Source organism: Eucyclogobius newberryi, unplaced genomic scaffold (assembly GCF_026437365.1).
Source record: "Eucyclogobius newberryi isolate DKJ021-1_F unplaced genomic scaffold, fEucNew1.0.hap1 SCAF_8, whole genome shotgun sequence".
NCBI lineage: Eukaryota > Metazoa > Chordata > Actinopteri > Gobiiformes > Gobiidae > Eucyclogobius > Eucyclogobius newberryi.
The window spans coordinates 12,781,966-12,807,877 of NW_027316500.1; the positions used below are offsets into that span (position 1 = coordinate 12,781,966).

Consider the following 25,912-nt stretch of genomic DNA (forward strand, 5'->3'; position numbering starts at 1 on the left):
GACAAGTGAGTTCACCCCAAAGCGCATCTCTGCGGTACAGTCGACTTCAGCTTGGTTTTCATTAAATAAGGAACCACGAGGATACAGGTTTTTGTTTGGACCGGTTGGAATATCTAAACTGCAGACCGCTTCGGCTCAACTGCATTGCCTCAAATATGAACGTGCAATGAAACTATGCGCGGGCTGCTCTCCCTCTCTGACCTGCGGGATTTACGCTCCTCCACAAGTGGGTTGTTTGACTTCAGAAGTGCCAGGAGACAGGGTGCTGGCGCGAGCGGAGTGGATCTTAAGCGTAACAGAAGTGTTGAGTTGAAGCGGACACTTGGAACAGAGTGAATGCCGTTTTCGATGTTGAGCTGGTCGCTGTCCGACGCGCGAGTGGTGCTGAAATTTGGATGATGCCTAGCTTGCGATTGCAAGGCTGCCGTTCCCTGCACTTAAACGAAGACAACGGGCGCTTTGTGTTGCTCGCCATCCTCATTGTAGTGTACCTGCTGTGCGGCGCTGCGGTCTTCTCTGCCATAGAGAGGCCGTCGGAGGTGCGGGCTCACGGCCGCTGGAACGGGACGCTTCACAACTTCAGTGAGACCTTCAACATCAGTCTGCGGGAGCTCAACTCGTTTCTGCGGGAGTACGAAGCGGCCATCGCCGCAGGGATCCGGGCTGACGCTCTCAGACCAAGATGGGATTTTACAGGAGCTTTCTATTTTGTTGGGACCGTGGTGTCGACTATAGGTGGGTGACCAATGCACCATTCACTCCATATTCTCAATTTTATGAAAATACTTGTTGAAAATCTATTATTAGGTAATTAAAAGGAAACTTGGAACATTTTAGTTCTGCCAATTAAGATCGTGCCTAGGGCAGGTCCCATGCAGGGAAGTGTTAAATGAGCATATCATTAGTGACGGTCAGCGTCAAAACAGCCAGTCCCAGTGGGCTGCTGTTTTCCACACTTCATGGAGACATTGTCAGTTTAGTTTTCCTGATCATGTTTCATTTTGGCTTTGGTTGTGGGACACCATCTGACTGCCCTGCCATTTGGAGCCGTGCACTCTTCTCTGCTATAGGACAGCTCCCGTGGGTGCAGTGTTTGTCACATTTCCATTCAGACAGCATGAATATGAATGAGAAGCCCCTCTACTGGCCCAGGTTTAACATTTACTCATGCAATAGGTCAGAAAAGAGCAAATGTCCCTTGTAGGAGGGCCTGAGGGCCAAGAGTGGCCCCCTGCATGTTTGATGACCGGCCCCTCACCACAGCTCTCTCACCTCATACAACACAGCAAACACACAGCACAACAAACACACAACACAACAAACACACAACACAGCAAACACTCAGTGAGTGAGAGTCAGGAGAGCACACAGGTGATTATGTGAGCGGGTCTTGTATTTGTCTAAATTCACTATTCAAGTGAACTGAAAACCTTGGTAAAATTATAATAACCTTGTTCTATTGATCGGAGATGAGAACAGCAGCACAGCCTTATCAAAGTAAAAAAGAAGCTCTTATCACTATCCTGTACATGTCTGTTTTTCACTGTTAAAGCCTGCTCTGTTTGTTTACTGTCTGCCTGTTGACATTTCAAAGCTCCAGTTGTCAGTGCATCGACTCTCCTGACATCTGTGTGACTTTGCTGACTCAAACATAAAAAGAGAGAGAGCATTTTCTCCTGTGTTTTTGATTTGGTCTCAGAGATCTCTTTCTGAAGTCACAATTCTGCTTTCATCTTTTCCGACTTGCACTGTTTATGCGAGCTTGTGAGTAGATATGCTAAAATGGATTTGGGGCCTCCCTTCACAACTCCATCAGAGGCATCCCCAGTGCATTGTGTAGACGCTCCTCCCTAAGCCTCAGCTCCTGCTCTGCTGCGGATTCAAATCAGCAGTGACACGCAGTGGCCCTTGATGTCTTGATACAATATTGCTTTGAAGAAAGTGTGACAACGACAGACAACTTAGAAATCTAATATAAATACATTAAACCCCAATTGTTATTACATGCAAAGGGAGTTGCCAGGTTGCAAACATGTTCCTGCTACTCGTGTTGATGGTTTCCTTGAGAAAGACACTCTTCACAGATTAAAACAACAACAAATCCAAAACAGTTATGAAATACAAAAAGATTAAAACAAACATGAATGAAAAACAAACAGTAATAGCAAAAAGAAGAATCACAAATAAATAGGATATAGCAAAGATGTTCAGAACTCCGTGTTGCTTTAAATTCCTTAGGCTTTCAAAATGAGTAAATAATTATCTTTATTTCTTTTGGAGCACAGAAAAACCAAGAAGTATAATCTATTATATTTAATGAAAAGTTCCAACATTTTTGACAGTTAGGAAGAATAATTGAAGTAGTACAAATTGAAAACGTGATTGTGGTTTGAAAAACGACGGGTTTGATAACAGGGTTAGAATCCAAGCGAGGAGGTCATACGATTGATTTTGGAGCTGGGTGACACAACCCTTTTGGGCGGGGTGTCGTCCCTGCGGCTGTGAGTCTTATGCATGTGTTTGGAGGATCAGTAACTCTAATTTCAGGGGATAATTGCACTAATTATGAATAATTCAGTAAAGTAGGCCGTCTATCTTTGGTAACTGCAAGAAAGCGAGAAATTGGTGAAAACAGATTGACATAGTGCCTTTTGTGGACAGTATCTTCTTTTCTTTTTTCTTTCTCACTTTAAACACACAAAACACAGAACAAAAAAACATGACGCAGAGAGGGAGAGCAACAAAACAAAAACTTAGACATCCATTGAAACAAAACAAAAGCACATCCTGCCCATCGCGTAAATTGGTCCAAAATCTGTCAAAAAAGGTCAATTTTCTTCTTTTTAAAGAAGTTTTGGCTCTTAGGTTTTATTAGACAGGAGAGGGAAGTGTGAAATGGGGGATGAGCGAGGTGGGAGGAAATGCAGTAGATTGTCGGAGTCGGGATTCAAACTCACAATACTCCACTAAGAGACTGGCATATGTGTGCTGTGCCTTAACCACTCGACCACCGGGCAGCACCAAAAAAGGCCCCTCTTCAAATTAAGTTAGATGTCAGTTATAATGTCGGTCCAGTCCTTGATAGTTGGTTCAGTTTGTGTCATCCACTTCTTTGTTACATTACTTTCTGCAAGAAGTACGCTCCAAAAGTATCCGTTTGTTGTGTCCATGGCAGGAGTTTTGAGGCCCAAACACATAGTTCTGAAATAAAGTGAGAAGACTTTATCTTCTTTAAGGGCATTGATTTATGTTTGCTGTTTTACCTGCCAATTATCACACTAAACACATGTAGTTGGTTTGTCCCTGTGACTGGTTATTGTTCTGATCTATTTGTCGCTGTGTATGACTACATTTTTCCTTTTTATTTTTGCGACGAACAGTGTGGCTTGTCCTCACAGCCTGATGTATGTTCGAGACAGTTATGCAATGTTGTCTGAGCAAAACTTCACCACCCAAAGATTTTCCTTTCAACTTGAGTGCAACTCTTGTGCTTATCACTGAGGACAGCCAGCCATGCTCAGTCTCCCTATTAACATCACCGTGCATCCAAATTGTTCTTGGATGACTTCCAAGTGGGACAGCTTATTTCCATTTGGTAGTTTTAATTGTTTGCAGCTTCATGGAAAAAGGAGTCAAAACACTTAGGACCAAGTGTCCTTTATTTTAAGATTTTAACTTGTAAGATTTAAGTGCTTACAGGTCAGCAAGGTGCTGTATAGACAGCTGTAGGTTTGTTTTGACAGCTATTTATTTCAGGGGATACACAATGTCCTCTTGCTTAGCCCCCGGCATCAGCCACTGCAGCTTCTTGCTCCATCTCACTCATAAACGCCCACTCGCGAAAGTCACAAAAAGCACACTTTGCAAATAGGACACTTGAACAAGAACGTTATCGCTTTTTTCAGTTTTAAAGGCTTGATTGGACTTCATTGCCTTTCACAATCCATGTCAGAGTTGGGAGGGGTTATTGGAACATGAAATCACATTAAACTCCGAGCCGTGGTGCAGTAGGGAGATGACAAAGCTCATTTGTCAGCAGTATGTGGGCAGGTACAGACTGTCTCTGTCATAAACCTCCAAGACATGGTTGACATTTAGTTTGTTATGTACATTGTGCGCCCGTCGAGATACAGCCCAACATATTGCATCGCATTGCATCATTATTGTTTTCATGAAGTCCATTTAAAATATGAAGTGACAGTTCTAAATGATAATCTCTAATGATTGTCTGATAACACCTACAAAAATCTTAGTCAGAGTTGGAAAAGAAACAAGTCTTTTTTCTCTTCAGTTTTTGAAGAACATTTCTAAAAGGAGTAAACTGAAGCCTGAGGTGGTCTTTGGTACATATTGTGCTTTTGTCTACTTTATTGTTATAATCTATGACACCCATGGATCATTAGCGTATCTTTTATTTTGGACATTTTAAATTGCATTTTGATCTAAAATGACTTAAAATAAGAAATGTATTTCATTCCAGTTAAAAGTGCAGCGCTGTGCTTGTCGGTGGTGCAGTGATAAAGGCTGTGCACGTGGTTGCTGCCACCACCATGTTGTGGGTTTACTTCCTGACTTTGACCATTTGCAGAATGCTTCTGCCCTCTTGTTCCCCATTTTGCTCTGCAACTGTCCTGTCTGGTAAAGCCTTCGGGCCAGAAAAATATATTTCTTAAATAATAATAACCTGCTCCTACGGATACGTCACCATGGCTACACTACACATCACAACAAAATACCACATAGCCAGACCATGCCTTTTAGCTCTGGATTTCTTTGAAATGTATTACAAAAATAGGTGGAATGGAATGCTGCTGAATCAGTGTATGATCAATTAAGAAAGAAACTAAATAAATAATCGGAGTGAGCGTATATAAGGGGTAGGAGAAACAGGAGAAATGGTGTCTTGACTCTAGGAGAATAAATCTTGACTCACTCAACCTGCTTTGAATAGGTAGACGACAAAAACAAAAGTCGACTTTGCATAATCTAATTTGAAGTGATAAAAGGTTTTGAAACTTGAAATTTGAAAGTGGAATAGACGGGTTTGTCAGTGTAAATTTCTGTCAGCTTAAGCTCATAGTTGATTTGATACTTGGTACATGTCTTTAAACATATTAGTTGAGGTTTAATTATCATTCAAATGTGAAATACTTGTGAAATCAATTACAAATGTGCAGAAAATCACCTTGTACACTATTAGTTTACAACATACATTTTAATTTGTTTAATTTTTGTAGTATTTTTCACCATAAACAATACTCTATACAATCATCCTCAAAAAAAAAAATCATCACAATATTATCTACGTTTTGATATATTGCCAAAGCTGTATATGAGTAGAAGTTGTGGTAATAACTTACATTTGCATAGGGAAAGAAGAAATGTTACTGGAGAATAGCAATAATAAAGCCATATTTGTATTTTATTTGTATTTTTTTAGATTTTTGTGGCCCGTAGGCTTTATTAGACAGGAGAGGACAGGGTGAAATGTGGGATGAGAGGGAGGGAAAGGCATGCAGTAAATCGTCAGAGTGATGTGCCTTAACCGCTCGACCACCAAGCAGCACCATATTTGTATTCTTAAGTGCACTAAATAACTTGAACTAGTTAAGTTATAACTGTTTTTTCAGATTTTTATCCTTGTGCTTAGTTTTCATTTGTTAATTCTGTCTGTTGAGTCACAAAGCAAACAGCAAGAGATCTCTGGAGAGAGCGAAGACTTATGGGTATTGGGATTCCTGAGGTCACCCAGGATGTGAGGGAGAATACTAATGATGTTGTGTAGGTCTTTATTCATTCATTCATTCATTCATTCATTCATTCATTGTATTTATTTATACAGGGAAAACCCAACGAGAAAAGTTCTCTTTTTCATGGGTCCCTTGTTAAAACGCAACACAAAATAAACAAGAAACAAAGACAGCGTACTAAAACACAAATAAAACATAATTAACCAATACATAAAAACACATTATCACGTACAATCACATACAATATGAGATAAAATTAAATAAAACAAGTGCATCAGCGCTGCACTAGTCCTTGACCAGTTCTTTAAGATCATTAAAAGGCATAAAATGATTCAATTTAAAAAGTCTCTGTGTTTTGTTCCACAGGGAGGGAGCAAAGTTGTTGAAAGCCTTTTTTCCTGTCTCTGTGCTGAAACAGTGTAAGATAAAAATGTCGGTGAATACCTGAATACCTGAACTGATGTGCAATAAACTTGATAAATAATCAGACAAAATGCCAACAAGAGCCTTATACACAAACAAAAGGCAGTGCTGTTCTCTTCTTGCATCCAATGATTGCCATTCTACTTTAGAATATAATTCACAGTGATGAGTTCTGTCTCCTCCTCCTGTAATGAACCTTAATGTTGAATGATAAACCGAGTTCAGAGGTTTTAACACTGCTGTAGAATGCATACAATGTAGCCTGAATTACTTGTTTTCTACAATCAAGACAAAAGCACATTTTATTTCCAAAGAAGAATGACAATCTTGCTTTAAGATTATTTGTCAGCTCTTGTATGTGTTTGTTGAAGGAGAGTTTATCATCTTGTAATTGGGTATTTATTCAATCATATTACCCACAGGCGTAAGAATAGATATATTTTTGGGTCCCTAGAGTGTCTTTTGGAGAACAGCACACATTTTGTTTTATTTGAATTCATTAATTTTAAATTAACAGTTTTGTTGGCTGGAGTAAAAATCCTCACACAAGAAGGTGCCTTAGCATAGAGAATTGCATCATCTGCATACAAGTGGGTGGTGTGTTTAAGATTAATCCCAATTGAGTTTACATAAATTGTAAATAATAGTGTTCTAAGGACATAGCCTTGAGGAACACTTGTAATAAGGTAAGAACATTCAGATTGAAAGCCATCAGCAGAAACAGCTTGAGCTCTATTTGTGAGGTAATCTGCAAAGCATTTTTTAGAATTTGTATCGAACAGAACAGCATCCAGATAATCCAAGAGAACACAGTGATCCACTGAATCAAAGGCCTTTGACAAATCAACAAAAACAGCAGCACATTCTTCATGATTATCTAATGCAATAGCAATATTCTTTATCCCTTTGGTAGCAGCTGTGATAGTACTTTGTCCTGATCTAAATACAGACTTGTAGCTATTTCAAATGGAATATTTGTTTAAGAAAGCACGCACCTGGTTACTTATTAGCTTCCCCAAGAGTTTTGCCAGGCAGAATAGTGTTGAGATTGGACAAAAACTATTCACATTATTTTTCTGGCCTTCTTTATGCAAAGGGAGAACAAAAGCAGTAATAGGATACTTTCAGTGTGATTGTGAGATACAAAACATGAGTTAAACAATTTACTATTAGTGGGGCTGATAACAAAAGTAACCTAGGTTCGAGGGTGTCGGCTCCAGTGGACTTTTTTGGATCTTTAGAGCGCAAACTACAGTATGTAATACTTCATACTGCCTAAAAGACTTAAGGGAAAATACTTGATCATCAGGTCTATTCTCATGTATTGGGGTAAGAGCAACAGATGGAGCAGCTGCATCAAAGATATTTCCAGAGTCAGTAAAGTGCTGTCACAGATATCAAGCCGATTGACTGGTATCTTAACAGGTCCATGAGCATTTGAAGTCACCATACCTGATTGTAACACATATATTTGGATGAAGGCAATCATGTTTAAACAGTTCAAAATTGTCCACATTTGGAATTTGCTTGGCACCACAGTAGGACCTAAGCCAAACATGCAACTGTCTGAGGCGACTGAATTTCACATCTCCAAACAGGGCGCTGGCAGTGGACCAGGGAAACAAAGTCCTCTTTAAGTTTCTCTGATTATTGTAGTTTTGAATTGTTTGTGCCGACATGAACGACCACAGAGGACACAGACGAGTGATGACGCAGGATGTTTGGAGCGGTGGTGTTTATGTCCTGCACGAGGGCACCAGGATGACAGGAGGTGTAGGCCTTTCCCACGCGCACGTCTCTCATCATGGATTATCCCAGGACGAGTACTGTGGGTTTCTGTGTGCGGCCCGGTGCCGCAGCAGAGACCCCGCGGGGAGACAACATGTTTGGTATCTGTTTGTGTTGCTCCTCCTACAGGTGTCAGTGTGTCCCTCCTACAGTCTGACCTTTGATCTCTGCGCAGTCATTAGGTAACATCTCTCAAAAGTTGGCAGAATATCAAAAAATAAATTGTGTTTGGAACAAAATCACCTGAATGACTCATCAGCAAAGCCATACATAAGTCATTGCTTTAACAAAAGCAGCAAAAGTCGGGCTGGTTCATGTAAAACTGCTTATTTTTCAACTTGACAAGAAAAACGACTTTGCTCTATGCCTGCGTACAAGACATACTTTAATTATTCAATAGCTTTTCAGAAGAGATGGGTTTCAATCTAAATAAAACAGCGTTTGTCACTCACAATAAGGAGATTCTGCTGCAATTCAAATGAACAATTGGGCAGTGAGTAAATGTATTATTTATGAGCAATGACAAAATTGTGGGATACTGCTGAGTAATTAAAGGGCCTAATAATTAGAAAATGTATTCATATCTAAAGTAGGGTTTTCATATGTATCAACAATCATTTACTAATTGAAACTAAGACAAACATATCAAAACCAGAAACCCATGTGAGCAAGTATTGATCGATCTTTCCTGAACAGTTTTAGACTGATTTTGAGCTTTATCAGAACTAGTGTAAGACTGCAAAAATATCAATATTGCAATACTGACTGATGCAATAATAATAAGAAATGCATAGCACCAACAGAATAACATTTATATAAGAGTGTTCCTTGTTTAGTCCTTGCTTTGGTCTTAGTTTAACCAGTATAACATTTTTGTTTGTTTTTTTTGACTAGTGAATTAAAGCATAATTAAAATTAACTTATTGTGTGAACAAGAACATCAACATATTGCACATCTAAACATAGTTATTAATTATTGCATATTTTTCTGAAATCAGGCAAGTCTGAAATAAAGTATTACTAAGTTGTGTAGAAAAAGCAATTTTTTAAATGATCATTGTGGGATCAAAATTGGGATTGAGTATCGAGCCTATGTCAAGTTTGAAATTGTAACAATTATCATGATTATACTGATTTATGATTATTTATATTTTGGAGAGTACAATTGATCATCTTTGTCCTGTAGTGTGGCGTTTGTAATGCATTCATTCTCAGCTCCATCTGAAAATCCTGGAAGATAAAACAGAGGCTGTACTGGAAAAGAAGTATCTTTTGCCATCTGTTCACACAGAAACAACTGCTGCGGAATAATACAAGGTTCATTTACTGCCATTTTATTACACATTATTCTTGTGCACAGTATCTGGTAACAGCATACCAACATTGCCTGTTAGGAGCTATTCAATTAAAAGAAACATTGCTAACTCTCAAGGTCATGGCCCATTTAATAAAAGTGCAAATGTAATTTTAGACAAGCCTTCTCTTACCATTTATAGATGTCCCATCAAACCCTACCAAGAATATTGCAGCAGGCCAATATGTATCCTAGGAAGTTGATGTTCTCTCCGTTCAGTCCTTCTCCTATAGGTCAGCGGCTGTCATTCTCAGTCACAACGTTTACATGCGTGCCAAACACTGGCCTAGACAATTCAAAATTAATTTTCAAAATGCATGTAAATGATTGAGGTGTCTTGATTTGAATCTCAAAAATCTCAATAACACAACTGAAGAAATCTGAGTTGTAATGCCGCTGCATGCAACAGACTAAGACTAGAGGCCCATTCAAACATGCAGCCTGACCTAGGAATTTACTATTTTGCAAGAGCAGGGACATGTGTATATCTGGCAATTTCCCTGGTAAATTGCCAAGACTAATGCAGGTAAGGTGTAAAATTGCCAGTATCACTGCTCGTTTCTTTAGTTACAAGCTTAGTTTACCAGGTTATGCTGTGCAGTTCAGTACCATTGTCTCCATTAATTACCATTAATACGGCACATTGCTGTAGCGATAGAATACAAAGAGATGGGGTGTATTGGGACAGGGCAAAAGTGTGAACAGAGCAAACCTGGCAATTTACTGGGAACTATGTGTAAATGGAGCTAAAGAGAGTTATTCAACAGGATGAGGTAAGAATCAGACAGAAAACGTCATGTGTTTAGAATGTGTTTGGATCAGCAGGGATGACAAACTATGGTCCCTCCACCTTAGACTAGCACGTGCTGTTTTTGTCCACTGCGTTTTAGTGAAAGTAAACCCTACCGGAGCTCCAGTGTGTTTATGTGTGCAGCAAAGAGAAAATAACTTGTGAGCTATGCAGTTCCTAAATAAGTTGATGCTTTTTGGGGTTTTGCCAAAAGTGTGTTTATATGTATAATTGTTTTTATTAGCAGTTATAGCTACAAAGTCTTAGTACTAATGCTAAATTACTATACGTTCCCAAATGTCTTAACCTCTGTACACACGTATCGGGTGTTTGACCTGCTGTAGAAAGTGGTCTGACATGTTTTGTGGCAAAGATGAATTGAGTTTGAGAACAGATAGCTTTGAAGACCACACACAGTACATAACAATATAACTATAATGATAAGTTTAGTCAATCAATTGTGATAAAACACATATTTTATCCAGGAAAATTGTGATTTCCCACAATGCCTATCTCTACAGCAATTTGTCAAGGGTATTGTCTTCAGACGACCTGATTTAATTCCAATTACCATGTACACATTTACCTATGCAAATTTCCTCCTATGCCTCTATCAAGAGAAAGTCAGTAAATCCTATGCAAACCTACTTTGTACATGATCAGCACTCATGGCTTCAGCACTGCTCTTAGTTAGGACGGCTTATCTCTATTCTTTCGCCAATTTTAAAAGTGCTGAGGTAGGTTGTTGCGCTGCCTCACTCATCCACGCACATAGACACTTGTAGACTTTTCCGCACTGTGTCTGGCCTGGCTCCATAAATCTGGTGGGAAAGTGCAAACTAAATGTGTTCCCTGCACTGTACTGTAGCTGTTGTGAGTCGTGTGTCAGCGACGTTTTTACAATGACACGTCAGACCGGCAGACCGACCCTGTGATTTGGCATTTAGACAGCATGGCCACAGAAATCAGGCTGCGCGTTCCACTTTGATGTGCCGGTCTTAGTTAGATTAGTTGCTCGATGCTGGCTCGCTGGGACAAAACCATCTGTGTTGTGGTGTAGCGTGTTATGAAGAGGCCGTTGACAGAGCAGGTGGGAGGGAGAGCTTTGCGGAATTTGAAGGCAGTGGAGCACGCAGTGGAGATGTTACAGGCGACTTGTTCCTGCCTTCTGTCTCTGCCTCGCACGCAGCCACTCGTCTATGCCTTGTTTTGTTAGTGATACCTACTGATAAATTGGACAAGACAGTGCTGAAGACTTTTTATGAGTAAACAAGCCAATTATTTTCTGGTTTAAAAGGAGTCGGGCGTAGGCATCGCGTCTTCTGAGTGGAGTCAAGTCTAATTGTTAGTGGAATTCATTTCTGTTTAGTCAATGTTCTGGTTTATGATTTATCCGGAACATTGTGAAAATGAATTTCTATGTGGAAGAGCAGTGTCTCTAGTCTGAGCTCCTACCTGATGATCAAACTCCTCCCTCTTTCTATAAAGGAATTCATTTTGGCTCCTTGTTTCATGGTTCGAGAGTTGTGGCTTTGTTCCTTTCTTCTTATGAGGTGAAACGCGGGGAGGACATTCTCTCAAAAATGAAATGTTGATCCATGTATTATGTCACTTTTTTCCATTTATATTAATGTATATAATTAGAGGAAGGAGGAATCTAGAAACATTGATTTGAAACCATTGTAGTTTTGGAGATATGCAAAATTTGAATATTGTCTAAACAGTTTATACTCCAACAATGTTAATTCTGTCTTCCTATATTTATATGTCATATGCAGCTGAAACATGTCAACAAAGTAAAAATCTTCAAATTGATTGTGTGAGTGGATATTTATATAATCTGTAATTATAATGAGCTCAAAAGAGGCAGAAACATCTAATCTACCAAACAAGGGTATAAAGTGACATTTCTGCACTTTATTTTATTGTTCATTTATGTTTTTCGAGATACATGAACCCAATCAATACATTCAAAGACACATGGATTGTTAAAATATCGCTTGTATATGACATTATGCATTTAACACGTTTAACAAAGAGCCCAGCATACTGTATGTTTGACACAAACCTTTTTCTTTAATGCTACAATAATGCAGATTTACCTTTATTATTGGGTAATTAAGTTAATTAATTAGTAAATTAAGTTTCTTTGGATTTAAAAATATATAGACTCCATTGTAACTCGAGACAACCTTTCACCATAACATCTTTTCCTTGAGCAGCTCGGCCACGTGGATTCCAATGTTTGTTTATCCATCTAATCCACTCAGAGAAATGTTATGATTCTATTACTGTACTCATTTTGCCCGATCGATAGGTTTATATTAAGCTCAGTCTCATTTCCAGCCATTTTCCTAGAGTCATTTGAAGTTGGTCAGAGGACTGTGCGTCTCTCTGATGTGCACACCTCAGATCTCCCGGGCCGCTCTGAAATCACAGACTCAGAGAAAATGTCACTGTTAAAAATGGAAAAGCGACTCGGGCCTCAGTCACATAAAAGGCAGCTCTTTAGTGCGTCGGCTGGTGCTGCTGCTTCTGCTTGAACAATATTTTTGAGCTTGGCCTGAGAGGCAACCTAGATGTGATGACAAAGGAAAATCGATTAGTGCAGTTACGTAAACAGGGTGACAGATTTTGTATCATACTAAAAACTGTGGGATCAGGCGTGATTAAAAAAGCTGGCCTAAAGATAGTTCTGAATGTGTGAAAATCCAACTCAGCAAAGGGAAAAAATTGTTATGGGTTGAGGCTCAAAAGCTAACACTATAATAATAATATGGTAAGTGCTAGGAGTGAGCTAGTTATTGCAAATGTCAGGGAAACTTATGGATATAGGTCCATCAGAGGATGTACTTCCTGCGGCAGCTGAGGAAAGCCAAGCTCCACCAAGATGATGGTGCAGGTCTACACGGCCATCATTGAGTCCATCCTCACCTCCTCCATCACCGTGTGGTACGCTGGAGCTACAGCCAGAGACAAACAGAGACTACAGCGCACTGTGCCTCTGCAGAGAAGGTGATCGGCTGCAGACTTCCATCTCTGCAGAACCTGTACGTCTCCAGGGCTCTGGGACGAACAGGTTGGATCACAGCTGATCCTTCTCACCCTGGACATGGACTATTTGAGCCACTCCCCTCAGGCAGGAGGCCACACTCCCCTCAGGCAGGAGGCCACTCCCCTCAGGCCGGAGGCCACTCCCCTCAGGCAGGAGGCCACTCCCCTCAGGCAGGAGGCCACTCCCCTCAGGCAGGAGGCTACGGTTCATCCGGACCAGAACCTCCCGGACAAGAACAGTTTCTTTCCCTCTGCCGTTGGACTCATGAACACTTCTAAACACCTGTCACTTTAACTATAATTTAATCAATCACTCACTGCACTTTCCGCACTACCGTACATATGTTAATTTAACGGTACATTTTGTGTACATATTAAGCCTATTTTTATAGTACATTTTTCTTCAATGCACACCCTTCTTGATTCTTTATGTATGTTTGTGAATTTTGTTTATTGACAATGGCAATAAACCTTTTCTTGTTCTGATTTTGATATAGACTTAGAGTACCCAAGTTTTTAAAAGCTATAAGCTACTTACAACTCCATAACTACAGCGATTAGCAGAGTTACAAGAGTTCAGCTTTTAAGTGAACATTGATAAATCTCTGGTTGCTGATGATGCTGCAACAGGGCTTTTTTCTTTGTACAAATTTGTGTGCAAGAAAGAACTTTAAAGGTCACAAAACGACACACCAATCTTAGCAACTTTAAGCAAAACTGCTGAATTCAGATGAGTCCACATTGATGATGCAGCACCAAGCACAAAAGGCTGAAAGTAAATTATCAAAATATTAAATTACAAGCTTTACCACAGAGTATTGTTTTTGAACGTGTAACTTGTGTGCCTGGTCTCAAAGAAAGATAAGTTTACTGCCATCATAAATATGGAATATTCTTTTTAATAGTTTTTGTATAAAACAAAACCAAAACAAAATAAAAAGAATCAGCACACGACACAGAGAGTCTGATCCCAACGACAATGCCAAATGTGTCCATTTTCAAATTCACTGTCCAATGTTATTTCAGTCCAGTCCTGAAGTTGGCTTTGTCCCTGTCATCCATGTCTTAAATATTCCTTTTTTTTGCTGCAAAGGTATATTCCATGGGTATCTATCTATTGTTTCCATTGTTGGAGTTTTACATCCCAGAGACATTGTTTTAACGTCAAATGGAGTGTCTGTATTGAAGACAGTTTGCAGTTCCTCTGCTGTAGAATATTCAATACAATAGCATCTCTATGAAAACAAGTCGTGTACCTTCCATGAGAAATATTACACAGTGCCCTTTAAATGATGATATGTGATTATAAATGATATGAATACATTTCTCATCACATATAAGAGAGGATATAGGACATTCGCAGCGTCCTCTTATGATGCGGGTATCCCTGTGTGCTGCTTGTGTGCATTAGTGGAGGTGAACGGAGCAGATTTATGGTCCGTTGTGATAGAGTGCAAAGGTGTCCACAGCCATTCTTTACCACAGTATTAACCAAGGTGGGATTTATAGGATCCTAGGTTCCTCGCACCACAAACACACACCAACGCTCACAGAAGAACAGACAAATGGGAAAAGCATTGCAAATGAGACACTCTACAACAGCTGCCGATTACGTGCCTGAGCTGGTCTCTCAGATGGTTAGGTTAACGAATAATTGTGAAATGTGGAATTATCCAAATTATTTACTTTGTATAATTTATGAATTGAATCCTGGTGGAAAAATGTGCATACTTCTATGTGAAGCAGTCTAAGGTCTCATAGGAATCTTCTATAGAACAGATGTTTCAGGCGGTCGGCCCCTACATCATTAATTTAAAAGAAACATTCACTCTGATATCTGCCGTGAAGACCGCTTTAAGGTCCATCAACACCTGACAGAAATACAGCCTCCATGTAGGTTTATAGCTGCATCTACTGGGCGAGGCATAGCTCATACGTTTTAGGAGCACAGAAACCCCCAGCAGAGCGTCTTGTAAAGGGGTAAACTTGACATGGTAAAAAAAATGAAATTAAAATCTGTTAGACTTAAAGTTAGACTAAATAAACTGGTTCTGGTGCTGTGGTGGAGAAAATAGAGAAAATAGTGAAGGAGTAGTTTGTGTTTTAATTATCTTATCTGTGTTTTTGTGAAGCACTTTGTGACCTCTGTCTGTGAAATGTGCTATACAAATACAATTTACTTACTTACTTACAGGACAGATTCAGGTGTAACTTTTCTGGTTGAGTTTTGCCACCTGCCTATTGATGTTTTGCCTAGAATGTCCCACCGTATGGCTTTCAACTTATTGATCTTGCATTCAGGTGTATTCATTGTGATAAAATGTTTTTGAAAGTTTGCATTATTTGATGTGAGAGGGAGGATGCTCCAGAGATAGCGAGTTCTTCACAGATCTAACATGTAACATAGATATTCATAACTGTAATTAATGCACATTGTAAATGGTTTTGTCCAGTAAAAACATTGGTGGCACAAGGTGAGCTCCTCTGTTCCTCGGCTGGTGTCATGTACCGCAGACATGTTCAGTACTTACAGATAATGAGCTACAGTGAGTTAGCAAACAGCATGCTCTGGCACAGATCCACCTGTCCGTGCAGAGATGAACGAGGCTCTAAAAGGCACTCAGGTCAAATGAGACGGACGCAGTGGGACAGAATGACAGCAGCAGTGTATTGAATGTGGAGGCTTAAAACCACACATCTTTTTTTTTTAAATCACATTTTCTCTCATTTCAGTTAAATCAATTAAAATCCAGGTCCTTTTTGTGATCAAAACCTCCCAAACAAATCAAGTATATGTAGAGGAACGTTTAAGAAAAGAGAGCTTAATTTATATTTTTCAAAATAAATCAAGCTCACAAAATGCACAAAATGCAGAGCTGATGATTATTTTCATGCATATGAGACATGTACTGAATATAACTATCACGGGAACTGACAGGGCAATTTTTCTGTGGAGCGATGCAACATGAGACTTTCATGTTCAATATTTATATCATTATGTTTGAATTACAGAAAACTGCAATCTCTGCTCGGACTGAACCACAAGCATAATGCATCTCTTTCAGTAAATCTGCAGATTTATTGTCTACCCTTGGTATGGTTTGGGGAGGACTGATGTTGCAGCAGTCGAACTGAACTGTCCAACTGAGTCCAATCTCATCTGCTCAGAAATATCAGCAGAGTAACAGACGTAGCTTAATTAAAATTATGCATATATTCAGACAAACTCATTTGGCACAAATGTAACTCCATAATGGAGGTAATATTATCCTTGGAAAGCATTAGGGTCATGTCCGGGTTGAGGTGCATAATTTTCTGTTTTCATGCCAGCTTTTACAGAAACAGGCCATAGCTCAGCAAAGGCCTGCAGCTCACAGTGTCAGTGTGCCGATATATAGCAAAGGCTCATTTAGTTGTGGGCACCAGAGCATTGCTCAGAGTGAGTGTGAGACAGCTGCAGGAATCACCAAAGATCATTACGGCAGCTGTTAGTAAGGCAGGGTCCTTAACATGAGCTGGGCCTGCACCGACCCATCATGGGACCTCATGTTTAGGGAGAGAGACTCACATTAGTCCAGATTAGAACTGTTCCAATATCTGTTGGACCAAGAACTGTCCATTTCCTGCTCCATCTGTCTGCCCTGTCGTGAGGATGCTCCCCTCATACATCCTGATGCAGAGTGACTACGGACAAGTCAAATGTCAGTGCATTGTCTGTAGTGTTTTATCTCCAATCTGAGGCAACAGTGTTTCAAAAGGCTCACCTGGACAGGTGTGTTTACCTTGAGGACGTAACTGTGTATGAGTGCATACAGCGAAGTGTAATGAGAGGGACAAGGACGCAGCCTGTACAGCCATCACACACAGACAATTAATCTGATGAGGGACACACAAAAACGCGAGACAAAAAAGACACAATAAAGAAACATTTCATTCACTTTATATTGCTTAAGTGCAATGTTGTGTCTTACAATATTATGGACTCATGTTACAAATGTCTTACACCTTTTTATATTAATAAGAGTGAAAACAGATTGATCAAATCTAACAGATGATATTGGCTGTGATCCAAAGACAATGCAGTGTATTTCTTAGAACTAAATCAATGGAGACAATGGCAGTGTCATTAATCTAACGGGCTCCAGTTGTATCTGAGGCTCAGATACAACTGAAAACACACACTCATTCTCAGCTTTCAGGACTGCTGTGAGAGGGATTTTCTCAAGTTTGGATTCTTATTTTGTCACAATGATCTTTGTTTTGTTTTATGTACACAGTGTAGTCATTGTTATTGCTGCATTGCATTCCAACATCACGTCTACAAAGACTACACCTCATGCGTGTAATAGATATTAAAGACGTGTTTAACGAGTCGTTGTAGTTTGATGTTTGACCATAATCACCACAGTAAATCCCTCTTTATAATAATTGCTTGGCCATGAGCAGCAGAAAACAATAACCCTCCACTTTGACACGCAGAATCATACAGATGTGGGTCAAGTTTATACCTTATATGATTTAATCAAACAGGGAGGCTTGGTTTGCCCTTTTTTTTTTTTTTTTTTTTTTTAAGTAATAGCGTGAATTGCATAGTGTATGATATGGTATTTAACAGAACATTGACGGGGAAAAAGAAGACTCCTCCGTGGTTTATATAACTTTAACTAGAGCATGCAAAGGCCAGAAAACAAGAAATATTTTGGGTTCAAAATTTTCATGCACGATACCTGAGCTATTTCCTCTTTTGAATTGCTTAAATGTTTCTATTATTACCCTTTTGCCTTTGATTCCCAGCAGATGGTGGTCATCATGTCCAAGGTCCCGGGCCACGCTCCCTCCCGCCCCTCGCCTGCTCTCCGCATGACTAATGACTTCCTGTTGGACCAGAGTCATCAGTGGCGTGGGGCGTGTGGCGATTTCTATCCCAGTCTTTATCAGGGCAATTTAGGACTACTCCCTCCAGTGGGACCCCATTGGTTTTGACTGGGAGCTTGTGTTTATCTCAATTAATTGTGCATAAGAGGGCAAATATTAATGTTTTGGTTTGGAAAGTGGTCACATAGGCTGTAATTGGGATGTTGTCCAACATGACACACAATGACCTTCAGATTCTCTGAATGTGAATGCTTTTGCTGGACCTTGATTATGTTGTGTTGTTATCATCTAAAAAGTATTCCTTAATATTGCTGAATTTAATTGAGGGTTTACCCGCCCGCTCGTTTCCATAGAGATGTTATTGCTTTGGCTGGAATGTTCCGCTGTATGGCAGTAATCGTGCCTATTTTGCTTTTAATAATTACTGGTGTTTTATTTACTCAAACATATCTCGGAAATGGTTGATTCCATTGCCCGCCTCTACACAGATCTGACCAGTAAAATGTTACTCAAGAGTATCTAAAAAATGCAATAGACAAAATCCTCCTGTTAAGTCCCGACCAAGCTGCACCACGACTGTATCAGTACAGCACTTATCTCTTACTTTTTAAACATAAGCGCGTGTCGTTGTTTCAATAGGTCTACGTAACATAACATCTTCACAAACCAGTGTCCAAATATTTTCAGCCTTAAGGGGTCAGTATATTTTGTCAGTTGGGAATTGACAAATTGAGCCTCTGTTTCAAAGTGAGATGGCGTACTTTCCCCACTGTCTTTCTGCGTCACGTGTGGGGCTTGAGGCTCATATGATCTTGGCATACAGCGGCTTTGATCTTTTTTTCCATTGCTATAATATTTCTCTCTAAAAGCTATTCAGTTGTGTGTTGTTTGTGTGGTGCTATGGCTAATATGGTGTATAGTTTAGCTAATGGCATCACATGCTTGTCTGCATGGAGGAACACTGAGGTACAAGCAGGTGCCAGATGGCTCCACAAGAAAAGCTCCATAGACCTTTAAAGTGGTTCTCCTATTTTTCTAATCATGACTTAGTTTGGTGGGATTGTCCTTAAGGTAGATATTGATCATAATTTACAGTCAAGTTGTAGTTTGTGAAGAAAATTGGAACAATTTGGAAACAGTGACGCACACTTTTCTCTTACAGTTTAAATGATCATTAAACAAAAAAAAAGTATTATTATTTGTCAAATCATAACTGTGTAATTTATATGGACAGTACAATTATAAACGTGACTTACTCTTTGTAAAATCTTGTTTGCTACATTGTATTTACATCTATAGTCTAACCCAGACCTGGGCATTTGTGGCCCCAGGGGCAAGATGTGGCATGTGGCCCTCGGCATGTTTTAATCCAGCCACAATAGCCTATATTTGACAGAAAAGTGATATTTTATTTTATGTTCCATTTTTTTCACACCAATGATCCCTCTGCTACTTGCCTGGATTCGAATATGGCCCTCGGAGGAAAATAATTGCCCACCCCTGGTCTAACCTGTCAGATCCACTGAAAGGGTTTTGTCTAAGCTTCAAGGAAAAATATTGCAAATGCAACACACACACATTCATTTATCATCTGCCATAAAGACACTAAACAGATCCAAAAGGCATTTGTTGATGTATTAATGCACAAAACAGCACAATATTGTCTCTCAATTCATCATTCTGTTACCAGCAGAGATTCCTTTTTCTCTTTCTTCCATACACTGTTGCACTGCTGTATCGAGCCTCCGGCCTTTTCCTTTACCCTAGAGCAGTTGTTTGGGCCACCATTGAGTAATTGATCATTAGAGAAGAGCTCTACGTTAAGTGTAGTAAAGTATTCGTGGTGGTCATCAATACCTCTTATAGGAGCAGTCCCAGTAATTTGTAGTATTTTTCCTAAACTAGGACTTCAATACTCTGCTGATGAACCATTATATTTCACAACTGGACTTGATTTAAAAAACTCTGCCACTGTTTTACAATTCGTGGTGCATATTCAAAAAATATATATATATATTCCTTCACATTAATGTTTCTCAAATCTACTTAATCTGGATTAATGGATACTAATGATGCTACTTGAATCACTCCTTAGTGTGTATCTGCTGTAGCATGTTGTGTGCACTAATGTCATTAGTCAGCCAAGCATAGAATAATTTTCATGCTGAGTGGAGCACAGTTGACTTAATTTAAATTAATAAATGTTCTCAGAGGAGGGAGAAACTTGATCATGGTACATATAATTTTGCACTAGGAATCACATCAATTTGGCCCAAGGGTCTGAGTGAATGGCCACAACAAACACTGCAAATAAGATGATGTTGAATTTAGATTATGATTTAACAAATGAAGGGACACATTTTACCCTAGATCTTATATCTATGGTTTATTTTTGCTTTCCTTTGCCATTCTATTATTGCACTGTCCTCACTAATGCTTCCTGACACAAGAGTATCTGGTAATGGCTCTGAAACGCTCAATCGATGCCCGTTGCCTTCTCTTTTCTCTTAGGTAATTTACTGTGTAATGAGACACACAGCTCAAGACGGTCCCCAAGAAGATCTAATCTGTTGTATTGGTACGATCCACTCCGGTTAGTCGCTAATTAATTAAGTATAGGGAAAAGTATGAAAGAGGATTTTGCATTTGAGTAATCGCCACCCGGGTCCTTGTTGTCCTGTTCTCCATTAGCTCACAGTGAACTTTGACTGTCTTTAATTGAAGCATATAATTCACTGTCTAGTCGACTCGGTATCACACCTACACACTTTTGAGTTTGATCTAACAGGATTATGCCGTCAGGCTAGATGGCATTAATTAATTTGTATGAGAACTTTTAATGACTGTTAAAGAGTATTAGTTGGAAAGGGGGAATGGAATTAGTTTGAAGAGGGGGAATGGTTTTCAAAAGCCATTAATAGATTTCAGAAGGGTTGAAGGTCTTAATTGTGTGATAGTGATGATTAAGGCTATAGACCTAGCAGACTTTCCTGATTCATGTTTGGAATTTTGGGATTACTACCAAATTATCTCACCATTTGTGTAGGTTGAATGTCCATATTAAAGGCCAGGTTTGTTTGCTTTGTTCTTGTATACGTGTAACTTTAGTTTTCCCTCCCATGATATATTGTAAAAGCTGCGCCTTGTGACAAAATCAGACCTCTGTGCATTGTCTGCATTTAATTATTAAAAGACATCTTTCTCTTTTTTTTTTCCTAGTACAACATCGTAACCTTAAGAACGTACCTAAAATGGCTTAGTGATAGAAATGGGACCACCAATATAACATAATAATGTGACCCTGGTAGTTTTACTTCATCAAAAGTTTTACTCCTGATTTTCTCCCATCTGGCCTTTGGTTATGAAAAGTTATACATTAATTGGTTGATTTAGTTAACTGTCACAGAGATAACTAAACACTAAAAAACTAAAATGTAATGGTTGCATTTGATCAAGCGTTGAGCAAAGGCCTTTGATTTTGTGTGCGGATTCACTGTTGCTTGCCAATAGATTGTAAATCTCGGCGTCAGCATCTCACATTGGATTTAGCACTGAGCTGTGTGCTTCCTCTGCCAAAGTGCCTGCCTCTGTTGACACATGCGTTGACACACACATGTCAAAGGAAACTGCACTTTGGGAAACAGTGATAGGATCAATAACCAGGGCTTAGTTTCACATCGTGCAGCATTTGCAAATTTAATTACATGCCTTTGTGGTTTATTATGAACTGTAAATTGATTAAAGCAAACCAGATTGTATTTTTGATTCTTATATGCACTCTTGAGAATTGGATTTATTATCAAGTAAAAAGCACAGCCAGAGCTAAATCAATGTGCATTTTACAAGGCTGAAGGCTTAGCTGAGGTAGTCTGAAATCAACAAATAATGCTGGTAGTAGTGCAACAATCAGCTACTTTATACTAACAATATGACCAGCTGCCAAATATCAGTGTTTCAAGGTTCAACTTATCCCTCCACCTGGTGCTGGTTCACCACCATCACCACATCACTAACAGAGCTGCAGTTTTGGAGATGGCCTTTACAGTTAGGCTATTGTTAAACATTATATCATAAACTATTCCTACGGAAGCTCATTGTATTGACAAACATTTTTAGAAATTATCTTGTAATTAAGGGATCATTAAAAAATAAATAAAAGTGTATACAATGAACTTCCGTATATTTCAGATCCATTTTTGATCAATTGGTATTTGCAATTGATCTCTTACCAAAAATATTTCCAAGCCCAAATTCATGATGTTCATCCCACAAACACAATGAGAGCACTGTGAAGATATTATATGATTAAGTCATAGTGTGTTTTGTGTGTTTTTACTAAATTGTAAGGCAAGGCAAGTTTATTTGTAGAGCACATTTCAAACACAAGGCAATTCAAAGTGCTTCACACAGCAAAACAAATGCATTAAAATCACAAAGAAATGACAGAAACAGAAATACAATAAAATGAACTAAAACAAAAACAAAAAAACACCTAGCCACAAAGGGTAACGTGTTTTCGGAGTCCAACTCCTTTTTAAATCAGTCCAACTGATTGAGTGGATTCTCATTGTAGTTTTTATCTGTTTGGTCAATGTTTGAACATATAAACCAAACATATAAGGGTGTCTCACAATACAGAATATAGTCACTTCATTTTGTTTCAGTTCAGCTGTCCAGATCGAGAGAGTCAAGTTGTGTGCAGTGGCTATATGGCCCTAATGTGTGTGCACATACAGTATGTGGACACAAGGGGCCATCTATAAAACAATCCATATCAATCCACAGGGATCTAAATGAGGTGGTGTGTCAACAGCAGAGCCACATGAGAGTGGTTTCACTGGGAAAGATAAGGTCAAAGCAGCCATTTTGGGTATCATAAAGCAAGTATTGTCCAGATATTGATGCAATTTATTACCTAACAAGGATGGTTGCTGAAAACAAAAGAAAAGTGTTCTCCTAATACTCTCAGACGGCTAATGGAGAATGGCCATGATGGAAAAATCAATTAACCTTGGCCTCGAAGTGAACTGCTTGATCTTTCAGCACGATTTTATTTGTTGACAAATATAACATCTGCTGGTGGATGAGGGCCGTGACACGCTGCCTCGCTGTCCATCTGTGTGTCTTTTCCAGACATTGTTTTATTATGTTATGGCTCATAAATCCTGCTCACTAGAGAGGACCTGGATGAGTGATTGAGAAATGGTGCTCCCCTTATGGTCAGTTAAGATTGGGTTTTAGCAAATGGGTAAATGTAATGTTCATAAATAACATTGGCAACTCTGGCACAGCCAACTACAATCTCAATTTTAATGAGCACAGAGACTAAAAAAGAGTGTAAAACAATTTCTACTTGCTACTCTTGCTCACATTAACTAACCTGGAATAAAAAATGCCAGTAATAGGTAACTGTCCCAAATGATTCAGTATGCTTCTGTTACCTAACCTAACCAGAACTAAAACAGGTTCAATTTCCAAACGGTTTCATCTGATGTCACTTTACGTGTCTGCCCTGAACAGTCGCGCCCTCTAAGAGTTCTTTAAATGTACTTTTGTAAGCACCTTGTGTAGCCTGCAGTTGGGTTGAGGCCACTTGATCACCGCGCATGGAAGAATAATGTGTTTTAGGCCGGAACAGTTTAAACACTTGAGGTCTACAGCTGTGGTGCAGAGTCAGCAGTGCACCTGTGACACCCTTAAGATTAAAAAGACCTCTTGCTTATTTAACACCACTCCTCGTCTCGCCTCTCAAAGCCCATCCCCAGGTTGAACACTCTAATTGACAAAAACATTGCAAGATAGCAGAAGGCCAGCACACAGAAAATTGAATCACAGCCTATAAGATCTTTCCTGGCACTGCTGATGTTTTTGTAATCATTAAGTCCTTGATTTTGCTCTAATTGTCAATATTGTGTACATACCAAGACAGTTCTCAGAAAATATTCAGTTTTTGGGCTGGTGATAGTCGAACTCTATAGAACATTTGCATTATTTTACTTGGTTTGGTCTCTAAATCCAAATCAGCTGTGATTACTTCTGTTACTTCAGTCTCAGACAAACCTCTTTAATTTGCAATGCCAACGTTATTTTGTAATTAGTCCATAAGCATTCCCCTTTCATCACCCTCTCTGCCCATTACTTTTGCTTAACATATCAAAGATTACAGCATCACATCAAGAGAAATAATTTATTCCAACTGTTTCTTTGCACTCGTCAAGTCCCACAATCACATTATTTTTTTTTATTACAGAAATGTTAAATTATGATTTAGAGCTCATTACACAGCCCTCATTAGAAGTTGAATCATTTGGACTAACACAGATTGGGTAGGGCTTACTTGGAGATGCAGATGAGATTTGGGCCTGATACTAACTGTCCTATCTCCACTGTGTTTCTGCAGGTTTTGGGATGACAACTCCGGTGACTGTGGCAGGAAAGGTGTTCCTTATCTTTTATGGACTTCTGGGCTGCGCAGCCACCATCTTGTTCTTTAACCTGTTTCTGGAGCGGATCATCACGCTGCTGGCGGTGGTCATGAAGGCCGTGAGGGAGCGTCGTATAAGGAACAGTGGACTGCTGCCTCCAGGGATCAGACACAACTTCTCTGTCTACTCCCTCCCAGGATGGAAGCCCTCTGTGTACCACGTGATGTTAATCCTGGGCATATCTGCCATCACCATCTCCTGCTGCGCCTCCGCCATGTACAGCCCGGTGGAGGGCTGGGCCTACCTGGACTCCCTCTACTTCTGCTTTGTCACTTTTAGCACCATTGGCTTTGGGGACTTTGTGAGCAGCCAGAGCGGGGCTTATGAAAACCAAAGCATCTACAGAGTGGCAAACTTCTTCTTCATGCTGATGGGAGTCTGCTGCATCTACTCTCTGTTCAATGTAATCTCTATTGTCATCAAGCAGGTGCTTAACTGGTTGCTGGAGAAAATGAGCTGTTTGTTCTGTCAGCGCTGCAATAAAGCCAATGCATTTTTGGGCCGACGTAATGCAATTCGCCCAGGCTCAAAGGGGCAAAAGGCCCGCTTAGGCCAGGACGCAGACGGAGCGTGTGATAGTGACACTGAGGGGAGGCGATTATCAGGAGAAATGATCTCCATGAAAGACCTTGCAGCGTCCAACAAAGTGTCACTGGCCTTAATGCAGAAGCAGCTGTCAGAGTCGGCCAATGGCTATCCCAGGACGGTCTGCGGCAGCTCCAGGCACAATGGATTCTCTGGGGGGGTGGGGGCTCTTGGAATTATGAACAACAGACTAGCAGAGACCAGTAACTCCAGGTAGAAATACTCCTGAAATATACAGCTAGCACCATAGAAAAACATGTATGCATGCAGCCAGTTTTATAAGGTGGTAATTACAAGCCTTTGGTGATAGTACTGTTAACAGGAAGGTGGTAGCTGTGTATAACAATGAAAACACAATGTTTTACTCATTTCATTAACCTCAAAGCTGACCCAGAACAAAAAGACGTCTCCTACATCAGTGTTAGTCTGTAATCCGTAAACTAGTTTTCTATCGCACTGTGCAGAGGAAGCATGCAGCGCGTTCCTTACTGCTGGAGGTTTGCCACTTTATTTGTGAGTGCATATTGAATGCGACGGCGAGTGTGATGCAGTGAATGATATAGCACATACTGATCTATGCATTATACTGTACTTCTCATGCATTTTTGCACCATCTCTAGCCCTTCCATTGATTGTGAAAAACCCATTGCCTTTTTGACATAGGCATACCCTCAGGTGACAGAGGAGAGCAAGGCAGTTTATCAATATGATGTAGCGGATTCTTACGCAACACAGAGTACCCTCCTAGTATAGCTTCAGAAGTTTAGAGAAAAGAGCAGAGTGAAAGAATGAGAATACATTTCTCGCG

General features: G+C 39.7%; 1 protein-coding gene across 1 annotated transcript; it reads left to right on the forward strand.

Moving 5' to 3' along the window:
• On the forward strand, nt 1-25,448 carry kcnk12 (potassium channel, subfamily K, member 12). Its single transcript, XM_072437570.1, has 2 exons — nt 1-735; nt 24,435-25,448. Exons 1-2 carry the CDS (start codon nt 396-398, stop codon nt 25,319-25,321), a joined length of 1,227 nt encoding a protein of 408 aa, XP_072293671.1. The 5' UTR covers nt 1-395; the 3' UTR covers nt 25,322-25,448.
• Nucleotides 25,449-25,912: the final 464 nt, after the last annotated feature.